The following is an 18716-nucleotide window of genomic DNA, read 5'->3' on the forward strand; positions in this document are numbered from 1 at the left end:
AATGAATTATAACATCAAAACTGTACTCGAGGTGGAAAATTCCTAAGCAAACAAATTAGGTAAGGTTAACATAACCTAACATAATAAATATGTTTAGCTTTTCTTTCTCACGGTACATACTTAAGACGTAATAGTACGTACTCTTCTGTACGTACTAGTATGTACCGCAGTGTACGTACTTAAAACGCACATTTGACATTATGTACGTACAGTACCAAAATTTTACGTACTTAAAACGTACTGTGCTGTTTGGGGTATGGGTAAAATGTGAACTGTTTATAATATTTTTTGTGTTTTTAGGAAAATAGTAAATTAATGGACTCTGGAAGTCATCCTGGACTTTCAAAGAAGGTTAAATTTGGTAATAAAAGAAGAATGACAAAGATTCCAACGATGATTATTATGTTCCGGAGAATGAAGAGGATTCCAACGATGATGATATGTAGCAGCAAAGAATCAGACTGGCTGCGAAGTTTTAACAAGCCATGAAATTCCGTGCGAATCTCTTTCAGCTACAAATAACGAAAACGACATTGAATATGTGCAAAAATACATATATAAATATATAAAAATACATATATAAAAATACAATAAGCAGGTAGTGCCTAGCAAAGTACGTGGAAAAATGGCTTCAAATGGAGCGGAAAACTCAACAAAAAGTTACGTCGGACCAATCAATGAAATCTAGTGATTCATTTACCTGGAAATAAAAGAGCTGCTCGACAAGTAACTAATAGAATTTCAGCATGGTCCGTGTTTTCACTGATGATATTCTGAAAAATATTGTCGCTTTCACAAACAAGGAAATTAGATTACAACGAGAACGTTATGCAAGAGATCGACATGTTGACGAGGAGGAAGTGGCTAATACACCAATCAGGCCATCATATGTGAGAGATACGAATTTAATAGAAATCAAAGCATTATGCGGACCTTATTACTACGCTGGGGTTCGAAATATGAATTCGGTAACATCAAAAAAACTTTTCTACGAAGAAACAGGAATTCCATTTTTTTGCGCTGTAATGAGTGAAGCTCGCTTTGCATTTCTTACATATTGCCTCAGGTTTGACGACAGGGACACTAGAAACTAGCGTCCTAAAACAGATCGTTTTGCGCCAATGCGAGATATTTTTTCTAAATTGAAGCAGTTATTTCCAAATGTAACAAACTTTATACGCTTTCACAGTACTGCACGTTATATGAACAGCTTATGAGTTTTCGAGGGGACATATCGTAACCTTACAATAGATAATTCGTTTACCTCAATCCGGACGGCAAAAAAGGTGTGTGATGATCATTCAGTTACATTAGTTGTAACCATGAAGAAAAATAAAGCTAAACTCCCAGTAACGTTCATCGAAAAAAGTAACAGAAACCAAAATTCAGCTATGATTGCTTATAGTAAAAACCTAACAGTGCTTTCGTATTGCCTCCAAAGGCTAAGAAAGAAATTGTTATCATGTTATCCACCATGTATCCTGAAGGAGACCAACCAAATTCTACAGTGCTTCCAGAAATAATTGATTTTTGTAATCGAATCAAAATCGGAGTTGACACATTCGACCAGCTCGCGCATATATATACCACCGCACGAAAATCAAGACGCTGGCCTCTTAGAATTTTTTACAATTTATTAGACCTCGTTGGAATTGATTCCATAGTTCTATGTTAAGATAGTGATCCCAGAGAAAAGGAATTAATACCGAACAGAAGGTCATTCCTAAAAAAACTTGGTACCGACCTAGTTAGATCCTTGATGAGAGAACGGCTCGAAATCCAAACTTTGTCAAAATAACTCCGAGCTGTTATAAAAAAAAATTTGCATATCGAGCCTGAAGTACCTAATGTGGACCAAAGGCAAACTTCTTCCGGGAGATGTGCTTTTTGTACACGCAATCCAGGCAGAAAATCGAGGATAACTTGCAAGAAGTGCAAAAAATACATATGTCTGAACCATCAGTCAAAATAAAACTAAACTAAAACTAATAATTAATAATTTTGTTTAATAATGTAAAGCCTTTGTATACATCAACTTTGTTTTTTTTAAATATATTTGATTTTTTGCAAACACGTGTTTTAAATTTGGGGTACACCTGTACCCCGGGTAGTAAAATATGTCAATTTTTGATGGCTAATAATGTAGTAATCAACTTTTTGGCCCGCGAAAATAGTTTTTGGGCGATTCTGAACAAAAAAGTCCGTAGTAACTTTTCTCGAGAACGACAAGTTAATCGTTGTCGATAACAAGCGTTTGAAATTTTGAAAAACGCAAAATCGACCATTTTCAAAGCTCTAAAACGCAATAAAAAATCATTTTTTATATAAAAATTACTTATGGTAAAGTTTGAATATACATGTATAAGATTCTGATGTGTCAAAATTATGTTATTGTAAAATCTTTGTTTTTATTTGTTAACATTGCACGCTCGACGCATACCGCAACCACCACTACATGTTGTGTCTCCCTCGCACATCAGTAATAGATAACGATAAATAACTTGGTGTTTATTAAACAATATCTTCTTTGTGTATTCTTTATTAAAAATAAAAAGAGGTTAAAATTAGTTTATTAAATTAAAAAAAAGGGTTTGCGAAAACGTGCTCCGACCCTGCGATAACTTACTCCTTAGCACGGTAAGTTGCTGCACAATGTATCGCGTTAAAGAAAACAATTTTCAAAATCTTAATGTTAATAATCTGAATTAGTTGTTTTTAAATCAAACACATGAATACGTAGGTACATTTAAAAATATCAAAACTGCTGCGACTAGCCCGAATCTGCCCTTTAACAGGAACAACACTGATGAACAGATCAAGAGGTAACGATATCAGAACCACGTGTATAATAGATAACATAAATAAATGGATGCAATTTCTTTAGCAAAATCTCACGACTTGTGAAATAGGTATGAATCCGATTCTAGCATTTAAGTCATCTGCTATAATCACATGGTCTGCTTCATTAAATTTAAATATTTTTAGAATTTATTTGTGTATAACTACTTTTTCTTCCACCTTACCTTCCAATGGAACATCAACGACAATATTTGTGATATAACCTCTACCAAATTTTAATCTTGTTACTATGCGACATTGTCTAGAGTTTTATTGTAAAGTGAGCATCAATAAGTCACACTACCACCAAGATCCATTAGTAATAAAAAAAATTCCAATATCATAAGAAAATAATAATAATAAAAGATAAGTATCTGATAGATAGACCAGCCATGTTTACTTCATTCAAATAAAAATAAGAACGTGGACGTAAAACTAATTTTAATTAATAAAAAAACAAAAAGATTTTATCGATCTTGTATAAAGAGGTCCTCAGTCAAATAATAAGTTTAGGTCCGTATATGCAAAATATACAAGGGAATTTCAATATTCAATATGATCTTATTGCTTTAAAAGTTTTATAGAATATTGAGCCATCAGATATTTTAATAATTTAGTTTTAATTTATGGATATTGATTCAGTGTGCTTCTAAATAAACTACCAACTTATTCCATTATTAATGCGATCGCGACAGATTTTTGGGACACAGCCAAAATCACCTATGTTTAAATAAGGCTTTCGTTCACCACTGAAAAGCTGCCAGCTAAATTTAAAATCATGTTTTCCGTTATGTCATCATATATTGATGTTTTTGATATTAAACAAGTACACTGCTGGACAATAAACATGGAAACTTGAGTTGATTGTTAGAACCTTAGTTTATAATCTGAATATTTTATACATGGAAATAATGAAAAAAATTCCTGTAATAAAATTGTCAATAAGTGATATAAACTATATATGATATTTTCAATGGCGATGAATTTCCAGGTTACATCAATTATTTACAATTTGAAAATTTAAAAATGAATACCAGACAAACAAAAAAATGCAAATTAATTAATTTATTGTGGCTTATATATAAAATAATAAATGAAAAATATTCTACAGGTAAATAGTTTAACACTTTGACTGCACATGGTTCTCATGTGAGCCGCATCGTTCCTTTGTCAGATGCGGATGGCTCGCTGGTGAGCCATAAGCTTTTTTAAAAGTAACAAATTAGTATTTCAACAGCATCAAAGGTACGTGAATCTGTGAGCGTGTTGTTTAGAACATAACCTACGTAAAACTATTAGCCATTTTAAGTTTTTCTTTTTTTTAACTCACTTTGGATAATGATGTGGCAGTTCCATCAAAACCAAAAAACGTAAAATATCTTTACCAGAAGAAGAACTTTTAACTATATTGCAGCAATCCGATGATGATGATGATTATTCAGATTTTGATACAAGTGGGCGGGACTGCGTTTGGGGTGAATCGAATTCGGAAGAGCATACAGATGATGAAGAAGGTAATATAGGTAATTGATTTTTATGGTACTTTGTTACAAAAAAAATGTTATAGGTGCAATTGATTATACATCCATTCAAGAGTCGGAGATTGCAAATGATGTTCTTGATGGTATTTTGCAGTGATCCGATATACCGGGAGAAATGAAAAAGTTCGAGTTGACTAAAAAAAAGCAACTTCTACAAACAATTCCAGACAATAAGGAACCTATCGATTTTTTAGATTTATTGTTGATAATGAACTAGTAAATTTATTTGTTGAGAAAACTAATCGCTATAGTGAAGAGCTTTTTTGTTCGGAAGGAATTATTGAGAAGTCCAGGTTTACACGATGGAAATCTGTTAAATTCGAAGTATTGTTGACTTTCTTAGTACTAGTGACGCACACAGGAAAAAGAAAGTTAAATAGATTAGTGGAGAGGGTACTATCTCTTTAATATAAAATGCTTCGCTGAGCACATGAGTCGTGACAGATTTCTATTAATTATCAGATGTCTACATTTTACCAATAATGGCCAACAAAATCCTACAGATCGTCATTAAACCAATCATCAATTTTTTCAACAGAAAGATGGGACCCTTTATTATACCGGAAAAAATTTGTCTCTGGATGAGTTGATGGTACTATGGCGTGGGCGTATGATTTATTGCCAGTACATTAAAGACGCCATAAATACGGAATAAAGTTATACATGTTAACTAAACCAAACGGTTTAATTTTAAAAAGTTTGATGTATACTGGAGCAGCCGACAATATGGGAGGGAGAAGTGTAAAGTAGTAAAGTGTTTAGTATCCACTGGAGGACTATCTAGATTCTATCTAGATAGGTCAGCTAACTATTTAATCACGCGAAGTACAAACTGTACTGGCACCTTCAATGTAAAACGAAAACAAAATTCTAGAGGAGTATTAGCACAAAAATTAAAGAAAGGTGAAACAGTTGCGGCCTACATATAATATACTATAAAATATTGGTATATATATATTCGGTTTTTTTATAACGTCTTACGACGTTGTCCGACTCCCAAACGCCACTGTATTCTGTCTTGAGTTAGGTCTTCGTCTAGATTTCGAGCGCTAATTGCTTTCCTAACTCCCAGGTTCCAGCTCTGTGGTGGTCTGGGAGTTAGGAAAGCGATTAGCGCTCGAAATCTGGACCAATAAAAGACCAATAAAATATTGGTAGGAAAATGAAAAGCCAACAGGGACATTTTGTATATATCCAACGAATTTGGAAACGACATGATTGAATATATCGACAAGAGACAACAAACGAAGAGTAAACCTGCTACCATATTTCATTAGAATAAGCACATAGAGGAGTTGACCGACAAGACTAACTGAGTTCCTACTACCCCTGTGACAGACATTGAGGCAGTATAAAAAATTTAGAATACATTTCTTTTAACTAATACTAATAAATTCACATTTGTTATACCCAGGTCATAAAATGTCACTCTATAATTTTCGATAACTTACGAAAACAATAATATATCATTGTAAAAGTTGTCCGCAAAAACCTGAACTTTGAGTTGGCAAGTGCTTTACTAATTTTCATACTTTTATTTTTAATATACGTTTTTTTATTTTTTTATTATGCAATTGTCTTAATTTAGTTTGTTTAATGTTATAAATTTTTAGTTTTTTGAATTATAAAAACTATTTTTAAACTATTTTGACTGGAAAACTATGATGTATTTGTGGAATAAGTATATAGATATCCTTATTTTAGTCGCGAGTGAAAAATTAGTTAACAGCCTGTATATATCATTTTAAATATTAACACTGGTCTAACAACAAATACATAAGCATTTTTACAAAAATACCTAAATCCTAACTCCTAAAAAGTGCGCAGTCAAAGTGTTAAAAACTGTAGTTTGCAGTTTAAATATAAAGATCGAGCTTTTGTAGATGCTGTTCCAAAAATCAAAATTACTAATTCACTGTTAGCAATTCTGCAACTAGTTAGTTTTTGTAAGTGGGCGACGAACAAATTAAAAAAAAAATATACACTGCTCACACTTAACTTTTCCACTACTAATACTTTAAGCATTGTTATTGTGAAGAAGGGTGAGTTTTCTTTTCTTTTCTTTCTAAATTTCTGTAAAGTTTTTTTCTTTTTTTTTGTTTATTTTTTTTAATTATTATAGTTAGAGAAGAAAACGTCTGGCTAATTGGTATTTACCAAAGCCATCTAATTAGTTAAAAAAATAAGAAAAAAAATACTAATTCGCCATAAAAAGCACTTGGAAAATTGCTTATTTGTTACACTGTAGTTTATTTCTGAAATGTTTACTCGTCCCCAAGTATAGTTTTTATTTCGACCCCTTTGTCATGAACATTTGAGCGTATCAATTCATCACTACTATTCCAACATCATTAAAAGTGTTACTTTTGTTAATTTTTAGAGATTGGTTATTGGGCCAATCAACAGCAATTAATTAGCAATACAATATGCCGCCAAGATGTGCCCAGTGCCCGTTTCCTTGCAGACATATAGCTATGGCCTTATAGACTATGGTGGTCTGAATTCGGCGTTATAAAATGGATATACTAACTTTGCAGACATTTTAAAAACCTTTTGTTATAACTCCGTTTCTGACAATCAGATTTAAGTTTACCATATTCTGTTTTGTTAATTTTTTTAAAAGTAACAGTTTTCATTTTGGATAAATAAAATGTCTCTAATAGTTTAGAAGATACAATTATTTAAACAATAAATTTGTTTATAACAAATTATCTGACGAATGACGATGGGACATAAAAGTGCATACTCAACACCCCCCAGCTCCTAGAATAATTTTACCATTTGCATTCTAATATAAAATCCATTTGGTTTCACGATAGTTACAGGTACTTTTACCATTGATTACGATAACAACGTTTAAAACAAAGTAATTAATAATTAAAACTGCAATATTTCAAGGTTATATAATGTAGTTTTATAAGTGTGTAAACAATAATAATTATTTATTCTCGTGAAATCAGTTACGACGTGACTTTAATTCCAAACAAAGGTACTATATTTTTCAAAAATAAAATATATATCCTTGGACTCTTGAATATTGACTTGTGGACAACACTATAACACTTTAAGTGCATTTTTATTACAACTACAATAGAAAACAATAATAACTTTAAAGTTAATGGGGACATAATCTCATTAAAACGTGTCACAATTCGGATTCCCGTGGATAACGAAAAAACATGGAAATGTAAAATTGTTTCCAATAAAGACTTTAAAATTAGATGTAACTGTGAAATACCTTAAAAACGTAATATGAAAGATCAGTTTTTAGAGAAAAAAAAACTCAAAACAACGTTGACAACTATAAAAAAGAATTGGAATCACTCGCCAAAAACTAGATAGTGTTGTACAAAAAATACAGGTCGAGCATTCTACCTTGGATACTATTTTTCGTAAAAACACTTTATTTTATAACTTCTGTTTTTGTACTGTATTAATATAAAACTTAGGGCATATTTTCATACTATTTTATACATATTAAATTAAATACTTAAGTATCAAATATAAAATCAAAGTATTTATAAACAATTTTATAGCCTTAAGAAATTTTGTGAACGCAAGAGGCGATTTCATATAATATTCAGTGAATGAAAAAGGAACCAAATAAATTAAAACTGTAAAGTTAGTTATGATGACGAAGATCAAGTATTTTTAAGAAAAATATTGATACTCATCACATAATAAAAAACGCTGTTTAAGGCCTCTTCTTCTTAAAGTGCCTATCCGTTCCGGATGTTGGCGATCATCACGGCTATCTTTACTTTGTTTATTGCAGCGCGGAACAGTTCAGTGGTAGTCGTGTTATACCACTTTCGTAAATTTTCCAGCCAGGAAATGCGTCTTCTTCCCGGTCCTCTCTTACCGTTTACCTTTCCTTGGAGAATCAGCTGGAGAAGGCCGTAACGTTCTTGATTTCTCATTACATGTCCTAGACATTCCAACTTTTTAGTTTTGACAGTCATGAGAATTTCACATTCTTTCCACATTAGTAACTCTGTCAACCCAGGATGTACGTAAGATGCGCCTATAACACCACATTTCGAACGCTTCGAGCCGATTCATAGATGCAACAGTCAGTGTCCACGCTTCCATTTCGTAGAGCAGAAAGCAGTTTAAGGCCTAAAAGAAAATCATTCATAAAGGATATATACACCATATGATATTTAGAGAGAGGCGTCATAAAGCCGTTACATAATATACATGGGCTTGAGAAGACTTATAAGACCGCGGAATAGGCAAGTTACCGCGGCAACAATTACCAGGATTTGTATTACAAGAATACATAAAAAAATAGGGGAATTTTATGCCTACTGCTGCTCTATCTTTTCACCTTCGTAAAGATCTAGTGGCGTCATGTATTTTGTTTGACAATTTCTCTCCAATTATCTCTCTCCTGTGCATGTTGTTTTGCTTCGGAGAATGAGTAACCAGTCATGTCCTTTATTTGGTCCGACCATCATACTGGAGATCTTGCTCTACATCTTTTACCCGCTACGTTATCTTCAATTATCATTCGCTCCATGCCTTCTCTTCTTCTAGTAATATGTCCAAAATATCTCAAGTTCAAGGTATGGGCAACATTTTACGGTAGACCCACATTTCAAATGCCTTTATACGCTTTGAATTAGCTTTTTTTTATTGTCCAAGTTTCTGAAACGAAGTTGACGATAGACAGTATCAATGCTCGAACAAGGCGTAATTTTGAATTTTTTGTGATGTCAGTGTTCTTCCAAATTCGACAAAATCGGACAGACATAAATTGTTGCAATTACAATTTCCTACAATTTCTTCTTTGCAAATTTTTTCGTGCGGTCAATATTTTCGGAATTAAGAGGGAAAATAGTGACTAGGTATAATTATTTATTTATCTCGTTTATTATTAACTTTACAACATAAGTGTGCCTTAACAAAAATGGAGAAAATTATATTTTCTACAATTCTGATTTCTTTGATTTTTTTCAGAAATTAAAATTTAAGGTTTTAAGCTTCACGAACCCTAGACGGTTGTATCTTCATCAGCAAATCAACGAACTTACGACCTTAAATACTGAATTTGGCAAAAAATGAAAGAAATCGAAATTGTATAGAACACAATTCTCTTCACTTTTGCTTATGTGCACGCATGTCGTAAAGTTAATAATAAACGAGATAATTTAATAAATATACATTCCTCTCCGGCACTATTTTCCCCTTTAACTCGAAAAATATCAACAGCACGAAATAATCTGTAAAAATAAATTGAAAGAAATCGCATTTGCAATAATTTCAGTATTTACCATTTTTTTCAAAAGGTTAAAAATCGCGGAGATATTGAGCAAAAACGGTTCTCCTTTAAAACCAAGATGGCGGCTAACGCAACGGCAGAATTCAGTTGCGATTTTAAATTCACACTATTATTGACTACACTTAAAGGTTAGAATAATAAAATTTACGGCAGCTCGCCGTGTAAAGTCAAATGCTATCCCGACTATACTATTATAATACTGATATCAATTAATACATTTTAACTACTACTTTTTCATAATTTCACAACATTTGCCTTCAATTTATTCGAAAATATGTAATAAACTCTACAATTTTTAACACTGTTTTTATTACAAGTTCGCTTATTCGCTTGGCTTGGCCTCGTTGGCCTCCACATACTTATTGTATTTTTTTATTCTTACATAAGTTTTATTAGGTATTCATTTATATGTCAATATTTTTAAAGTTTCCATTTTTTACATTTGGGATAAGTTAGAATTGGTGCCAATTTCATTTAAATTTAACACTTTTAATTGTTACTTTATCTCATATTAATATCTAGATATCCTGCATACGATATTTAATTTGTCTCATTCTCATTAGAAATCAATTAAACATATGTTTCCAATTCCAATAGACTCAATAGATCCAATACAAATTCTTGAGTATTTCTTAGGTTAGAGTATTTCTTAGGTTTATTTCCATCTTTTTGCGAATATTCATAGGCTGGAAATGATCGTTTCTATAAGTGAAATCAATATATAGGAAGGCAATACAATAATACAATGTAATTAAGTAAATCATAATAAAACTATCATTTATATCTATAGGTAATAATTTATTTAATAATTTATTTTAAATTGGGAATGTGCTTAAGTGACCATGGGTAAAACTCCGTTGAACGTTAATATTAGATCATCCTGTATATTATTAATACCGTATTGTGCTACTAATTAATACAGCTGCACTAACTGTGAAAATAACTTCTCTTATGCTCTATAAATCCTAATAGCTTACTAAGTTCTCTACTTCCCATCTACGTAGTGCCTACTTACTGTAAATCCTGCTATACTCAAAGGAACAGTCTTGCAAAAAAGAAAAATAGGTCATTGAAGATACAGACTTTAGTGGTTATGTTACTAAGTCTACAGGTTTTATTGTTTGTTTTTTATTATCGATGTCATTCAACTTTCCGGTCACGCCTGGAATGTAAATGCGACTTTTTAAGGCGAGGCCTACTTCGATATGTTGTCTAATATTATAATAAGTGTTTGAATTATTCTGAACCCATTTTAATGCACTGTAGGCACTGTATAATATACATATCATCAAATAATAGTTATTTTAATTCTATTTGAAGGAAAAGACCCATTAAGAAAATATTCAATTTCTTCACAATCTTTTTAATTAAGTATGGAATGATTGGTATACCAATTTAAAACACAATATACGGTACTAGCAGCACTGTACTTGTACAGTAGACTAGTGCGAAGCTTTATACCATGTTTTCTGTATTTTTAAAAGTTAAATAATATTTTTAAAATTCAATAAAGTAATTTTAATATTAATTTATTATTTATATTTTACATATTTTATTATTAGTTATATTACAATAAAGCAATTTAATAAATTATTAGGTTTGGTCCTAATGCGACCTGCTAACGTATTAACAAAGCATACGTTGTTTACTTCTGAAAGACCTGTCAAATTCCGACGAAATATTAAATGAATAATAAAATAGCATTAAACATCAGTTAATCGTTAAAGTTAATTAAGATATTTAAAAATAATTGTAATTATTTCTTCTTATTATTCTTATTTAATGTCTGTATTTTGCTAGTTATTTTGCATGCAGTTTTTAATTTAAACCTTCTTCTTCTTTTTCAGCCTTAAGTAATCCAACTTTGTACATAGGCCTCCCCGAAATCAATCTAGTGTTTTTTATTTTGCGCTACTTGCTTCCAGTTGTGTCCTCCGATCTTCTTAATGTCATTTAAACCTGCTTCGAATAAATTTATGATGATTAGAATCGAATTAATTGATAATATTGAATCGATGTGAAGAACCGCTATTTTGTGACGTTGTAATAAAACGTATTTATTATGATCAGTAGTAATGCAGTCATAAGTGGGCCTTAACCTATTCAAATTTTCTGTTCTATCCTGTTCTGTACCTGAGTTTTCAGATTGGGAACACAAAGCTTCTGGGTATCTTGTGCCACTTTACCTATCCATCTGCATGAATCTAGTCTATCCACTGGACTTGAGCAAATAACTATTTGTGATGCGTATAAATTTATTGTATTGAACTAAGCGTATAAATTTAACTGAGGTACTAAAGTATAATATCCAGACAGAAACAAATATGAAGAGAAGCAGTGTAATATCTACAGATAGTTTACACTGTAAATTTAAAAGAAACAGTTTTTAAGAAAAGCGTAAACACAGAAAAAATGTTTAATAAACGCAGGTTAAGGTAAATATTTAACTGGGAAGACAACAGCGTTGTTTGAATAGGAAAAAATGGAATGATGTGAATTAAATAGGAACAAGATTTTACGTATAGTAGTCGAATGTAATTTCAATAGCCGCCAGCTACTGAAAAGACTCTAAAAAATTTGGAGCCTGAAAACCTATAACGTAGACAAGCATGCTAATAAGATGGTATTAACTTCTCTCTTGGTAGGTGATGAAGGGATATATTCATATATGATGTAGAAATATATTCCTATATAAAGAAGTTATTGACGCCATTTACCTCTATTTTTAGTCGTTAGAAAGAAATCATACCTATAAGTATGTGCCTGTCATTTGTGATACTTGATTAACATAGACTGTAGTTAAATCGATATTCTTCCTCATAATAAGACCAAAATATTTCATGATGTTCTTCTAAATAGTTTTGCTTATTGTTTTAGTGAGGTTGTGTGCGGTGAGAACTGAGAGATTGGTACGTTTCTGGATACAGGGCACTCGTCCCCAAAAGAATGTTTCAAAAGTTTCGATTTGTTTCCTATCTGTCGATTTTATTATCCATAACTCTGTAGCGTACATAACAATGGGTAAAATGTGTCATGTAAAACATCATTTTTGCGCTTCTGGAGATTTTTTTATTTTTGCATACACTCTGGAGTTTGGTCACTACAGTTTTGCCCATAGCCATTCTTCTTTTTATTTCTTCATTACAATTACCATTGTTGGTGATTTTTGCAACTAGGTATATAGATTCCTTTAATCATCAAATACCGTCATTTTGCTCTTTGGTTTTTTAATTTATAAACCAACTTCATTGCTATTTCGTTCATATTTGAAATTCATACGTCGAATTCTTCTTATGTGTTACGTCTGAGGGTACGCAGCATAATTATGCTGTATATTTTTCTCTCTTTAATACATATTCCTAAACTCCACGTACTTAATTTATAGACGAATACGTGAAGCAACCAAAATATCCGATAATCAGTTTTGTTGTATGAAAGGCAGATAAACAATATATGCAATTTTCTTTATAAGGCAACCAAAAGAAAAATACAAAAATTAAGAGACAAACGCTTATATACTGATTGATCTTGAGAAAGCATATGATGGGGTTCTTAGATATATTATTTGGTGAGCACTTAATTAGAAAGTAGTTCTTGGTAAATAAGTGAAGAAAGTGAGAAATATGTATGAGAGGGACACAACTTGTGTCCCTCTGTAATAACAGTGTAGGAGAGTCTGATAAATTTTACGCATTCAGTAGAATTACGGTGGGATGAACGGAAGTTAGTAGTGTGTTGTTTGACAAAAAGATTTATTTCTTATAAAACTTAAGAAAAAATTCTCTAAAACTACCGTAAGGCCAGCTTTCATGTATAGAACTGAATTTAGGGCAGTTAAAAATTAGGAAAAACAATAAATGCATATGACTGAAAGGAGAAATGTTAAATGGATGAGTAAAATGACAAAAAAGGATAAAATTACGAATGAGCATAATAGCAGAAGTCCAGAAGCGCTTTTCTTTTATTTTTCCCTGAATGATCAACTGGAGTAAGCGATATTTTTATGTTATGAAACATATGATAGAGAAATATAATAAGACGACTTATACAGGGGACCGACCCGTTATACTCATAGAGGTAAAGATATTGATTATGACAGGAATATTTATATACTTAAAAATTTTTGTTACAATATCTAATAGTTTATTATGCAACGAGCATTTTATGATGGTCATTTTAATGAGTAAGTATGCGGGATACAATATGTGCCGCGTACTGGCGAATGTAGTAAGGAATACGAGTATCCTAATAGCAATTAAATGCGAGTAGTATACATAATTTTCTCTACGACCATTTGACACCAAAAAATATGTTTGAATTTATTTACTTTGTAATACAAACCGAGTAAGTAGATGATTGATATATGATTAAATTAGTTATTTTGTTAATACATTTATATTTCCTAGGCATTTCGTCAAAATAAACAAGTCAAACATTTTTGTTTGACTTGTTTACCTTATTGTCAATTCTCTACTCCAAAAATTACAAAAACACCTTTGCGTAAGTTTTTTGCGATTTCTCCGGTAGTAACTTTTCTGACGTTATTTTTAATTGTATATTTATTTCAGGAGGTGTTAAATTTTCAATATTTCTATCGTCTATAGACATTTTGTTAAAAAGAATCATTCATGAAATTTATCAGTTCATATTCTCAACTGTCTAAACATATGCATTTGACTTGACATTACTCATTGCGTATGTGCCACTCTCGATACAGACGTCATCTCGCGATTTTATTGGTTAAAAAACTGTGTCATAATGAAATGAAAATTTTTATTATAACGAAGCCCATTATGATACAGATATTAAAATTGTAATTAGTATATTAAAGTATAAAAGTACAAAAATAATATTTTAAAATACTTAATATTAGGAATAACAAAAGAGTGGTGCCTCTTAAATTTTGTATTGGATGTACAGAATTATTTCATATTAGTTCAGAATATATTTTGAATAAGCAATATATAATACTGGAGTGATTTTTGAAGACTGGTTCAAGTTTATCCTTGTTACAATCCCTAAAAAAAATGCTAAAAATGCTTAGAATATTAATTAATCAGCCTAATAAGCCATTCTTAAGATTTTCTTAAGAATACTCCACAATAGAATTACTTAGCCTCTAATACGAAGTAGATCTCGAAGATACCCAATTTGGTTTTAGAAATGGTATGGGAAAAAAGGAGACACCAGGTGATTAAAGAAAAGATGTTTTTGCATGCTTTGTGGACTTCCAAAAGCATTCGATAAACTACAGCATGGAAAATTAATGCAGATGCTAAAAAATATAGGAATAGATGACAAAGATATTCTTGTCATTTAAGAATCTGTACTGGAATCAAATTGCTAAGGTAAAAATTGAAGACAATTATGTCAACGCAATCTCCATAGAACGTAGAGTCAGACAAGGTTTTATTTCAACCTCAACATTTTTCAATGTTTACCCAGACCAGCTATTTAAAAAGGCACTTTAAAGACAGCCATATGGAATTAAAATCAACGAGAAACTACTTACAGTAGTTCTGTTGAAAATGTTACGTTCTTCAAATTGTGTTAAATCGTATTCACGAAGTAGAAGAGGAAATGGGCATTAAAATAAGCTCAATTAAAACCAAATTATTAGTCTTTAGTCGTAACCTATATCCAGATGCAGAGACTCTATTAAATGGAGTCTAAGGTAAAAAAATTCACACAGATACATATTTGGGAGCTTTCATGTCGGACCAACGACATTTTTTTATAATAATCATCTCAGTTTAGAACTAAGACAAATAATGGTTAAGTGCTATATTTGATTTATACTTAAGCAGAAGTGTGGACACTAAAAGTATCAAGTGAACAGAATTAAATAATTGGAAATATGGATTCAAATACCGATGTAAAAAGTTACCTTGGACAGCAAGATTGTAAATGGACTCAGATATCATATGCAGGACAATTAATCCATGTGGCAGAAGATCTAGACGCCTTCACAATGGTAATCGCCACCGTCGGATAATTCTAATATGTCATGTGAAAAAGAATCAGGCAAACATTTACTGCAAATCAACTGATGAGAAGGGGGCCAATTTTGTTAAGATAAATAAAAAACGATGTCTTTAAGGGTATTTCCATCTTTAGATCACATTTTATTTAATAATTTTTACGTCAAAAATAATTAAACACTCTCCTGGAAACACTTTTAAAATAGTAACCATGGTATTCACTGATTCAACTTTTTTTTAATGTTATTTTGTATCAAAAAGACTTGTTTCAAATATTTTAAGTAACAAAAATTTGAACATTCATTAAAAATTATTTCATTTTAATAAAATTTTGTCCAATAGAGTGTTGGCCTTTTTTTATTTCGGTCACAGTGGGTGCTACCTCTTACCCCTAAACATCAACGTAGTCATCTTGACTGGTACAGAAAACAATTATTTTGCGACCTGCTGTGGAATGGGTTTGTCTTAAGTGACGAATTTGGATTCTGTTTAGGGATGCATGATGGCCGAGTCAAGTCCAGAAAATGACGTGGTGGAAGACGAAATCAACAGTATTGTGAGAACAACATGTGAAACACACGTTGGGGTTATGGTGTGGAGTGCCATCGCGTATGGCTCAAAGTCCCCTTTAATCTTTGTCAGGGAGAACATGAAAGCTCAGCTAAACGTAGAAAAAATTCTCACTTATATCCTACCTTCAATCGCTACCACATTCAATTGTTCAGCAAGCTAACACAGGGTCACACATTGCGAGAGTCACCATAAACTTTTTTGAACAGGCTAGGGTCAATATTTTGCCCTGGTCCCCGAGATTCAAAGATTTATTCACAATTATTAAACACGTGTGAGGCATGGTGGTTGAGAGACTCCTTAATTTAAAGCATCTTTGGGAGCCATTTGGGAGGAGTTAATTAAAACGCGGAACTAGATACCCTAGTAGGATATTGACCACCTCATCAGAACCCAGGCCCATCTAAGAGTGTGTTGCCAATCGAGGTGCATAAACAATATTATTTGTTTTACCCCTGTAAGTTGTTTCAATCATATGAAAATTTTGATCGTTTGTTTATTTTGTTACGCTATATAATTGTCCAAAAGTATTTTCAACATATACTAATTTATAATGGGTTTTCAAATTTGGTTATAATGGCTAATTAAAAAATTTCTAACATAAATTTTTAATTATTAGAAGAAATATCGTATAAGTTGTACAAGATTTTTTCACAAAAACCGAAAAAATAAACAAAAATGTCAACAGTATACTGTGTCGAGGCTAAAATACTAAATATAATATAAACCGAGTCCAGATTTCGCAAGTTAAATAGGTATAAAATTTTATTAAAATTATAAAATCTAAATATTAGCTTTTTCCTCGATTATTTACATGCTCCTCCTCCCCAATCAAAAAATTTTATTTAGAAAAGCTTTGCAGATTTTTATTGCAAACAATTTGGTACCAAATTTGCCAGGTTGCTAACGAGTTATAAATAGAGGTCATGGTCATCTTGTTGGGGGTTCCCACTCGCCTGTATAAATACTAAAAATATTCCTTTGAAGACTTTTCATATCTACAAAAAGTTAGTAATATCACATACTTCGCATGTATATGTATAAGTAATTCAATATTTTTTCTAAGACATCTTCCTTCTTTCTATTGTGGAGGTTGAAACAAAGACAAGGGTAGTTACAACGGACGAGTAAAAAAAAAGTTGGTGGTAGTATTACATAGTTAGTGGTCTGCAAAACTAAAGAATACTCTATTACGCGATGGTTCCAAGATAATATTATTTAATATCTTAGACCGCTAACTACGTGATGGTTGGCGTTATACCAGTTAAAAAAAAACTTTTTTGTTAGTCATGACTACCCTCCTGGCTTGTTTTATCATCTACAATAGATATTGGTTTTCAAATAAAGAAATTTAATCCATTTAATCGCTTGGAACTAAAAATATTATAGACGATTATGGTAAACTCAGGCCATTTGGCATCATCAACGGCATAGCAATAGTCTGAGACTAAAAGTTATCGCCAAAATATACGCAAATAAAAATTCCAAGGCCAAATGCATAAACCGAATATGCAAAACATGTTTTTTTTTCAATACACTTTTTTCTAAATCGTTTTTATTTGTTTAATGATATTTAATTTTAAAATATATTCTTCAATTCGAATCACAATTTAAAAAAAATAAAATACTTATGAGATTTCTGTATCGAATTAATATCATAGGTATACCTAGGTATAAGTCATATTCATTGGTCAATATTTGCGGATCGCAGAATGATTTAAAGGTACCGGCTATATTTTTTATAACCATGGTTGTGTTAAAGATGCAGATAGCTGCTTTGGCAAAGAAACAAAAAATTCAAACTCACCAACAGGCGTGGTGAAATAGCCCCACATCGGTATTCCAACTGCAGTAGCGCCAACTACAAAGCAGATAAATCCTAAAACAGCAACACATGTCGAATACAGGGGTTTTATTTCCGCCATATCACATAAACAACATGATTTCCAATAACTATCACAAATCACAACAAACAAAAACAACAACAACACAACTGCAGCGCATGACCCTACTGACACATGTCACAAATCAATAAAACTTTTGTTTACTAAAAAGACACGTTCTTAACGAAGAAAACGGTTTTCAGGAATATTATTACATCTTCCTGTTAATCCTGCTGACCGAATTTGTAAACGGTCGACGGTTGGCGGTTGGATACACTTTTTTAAAACAAAACAGGTTTCGTGGACACGTAGCAATGTTTATACGATGTTTTAATCCAAACTAAACTCATACCAAAGTTGAAACTACCTTGCTGAGGTGTGCCGCAAGTTGGCGTGTATAATGGGAAGGGGGCTCACAGTGGCGTAACTAGTTATGTCGTCGGTTTTTGTGCCGGTGATTTACGTTCATTTTTACTGTAACGTTTGGATTTACCGTAAGGCATGTTATTACGCTGGGTATAGAACGACATTAAATGATCCGTAAAACTACTCGTGTATTAGGATATACTGTACTATTAAGTAAGCTAGTTTGACAATTATTTCTTCAAATAAGTCTATA

The 18716-nt window shown here is 31.7% G+C and overlaps 1 protein-coding gene across 1 annotated transcript in view; it reads right to left on the reverse strand.

Annotated features, from left to right (window-relative positions):
• The window catches only part of LOC140439821 (uncharacterized), a 376019-nt gene extending 357576 nt beyond the window's left edge, over nt 1-18443 (reverse strand). The window contains exon 1 of the mRNA XM_072529974.1: nt 18022-18443. Within this exon, the coding sequence (XP_072386075.1) occupies nt 18022-18139 (118 nt within the window). The 5' untranslated portion in view covers nt 18140-18443. The remainder of the gene's footprint in view (nt 1-18021) is intronic.
• Between the last annotated feature and the right edge of the window lie 273 nt (nt 18444-18716).

This window comes from Diabrotica undecimpunctata, chromosome 4, assembly GCF_040954645.1.
Source record: "Diabrotica undecimpunctata isolate CICGRU chromosome 4, icDiaUnde3, whole genome shotgun sequence".
Taxonomy (NCBI): domain Eukaryota; kingdom Metazoa; phylum Arthropoda; class Insecta; order Coleoptera; family Chrysomelidae; genus Diabrotica; species Diabrotica undecimpunctata.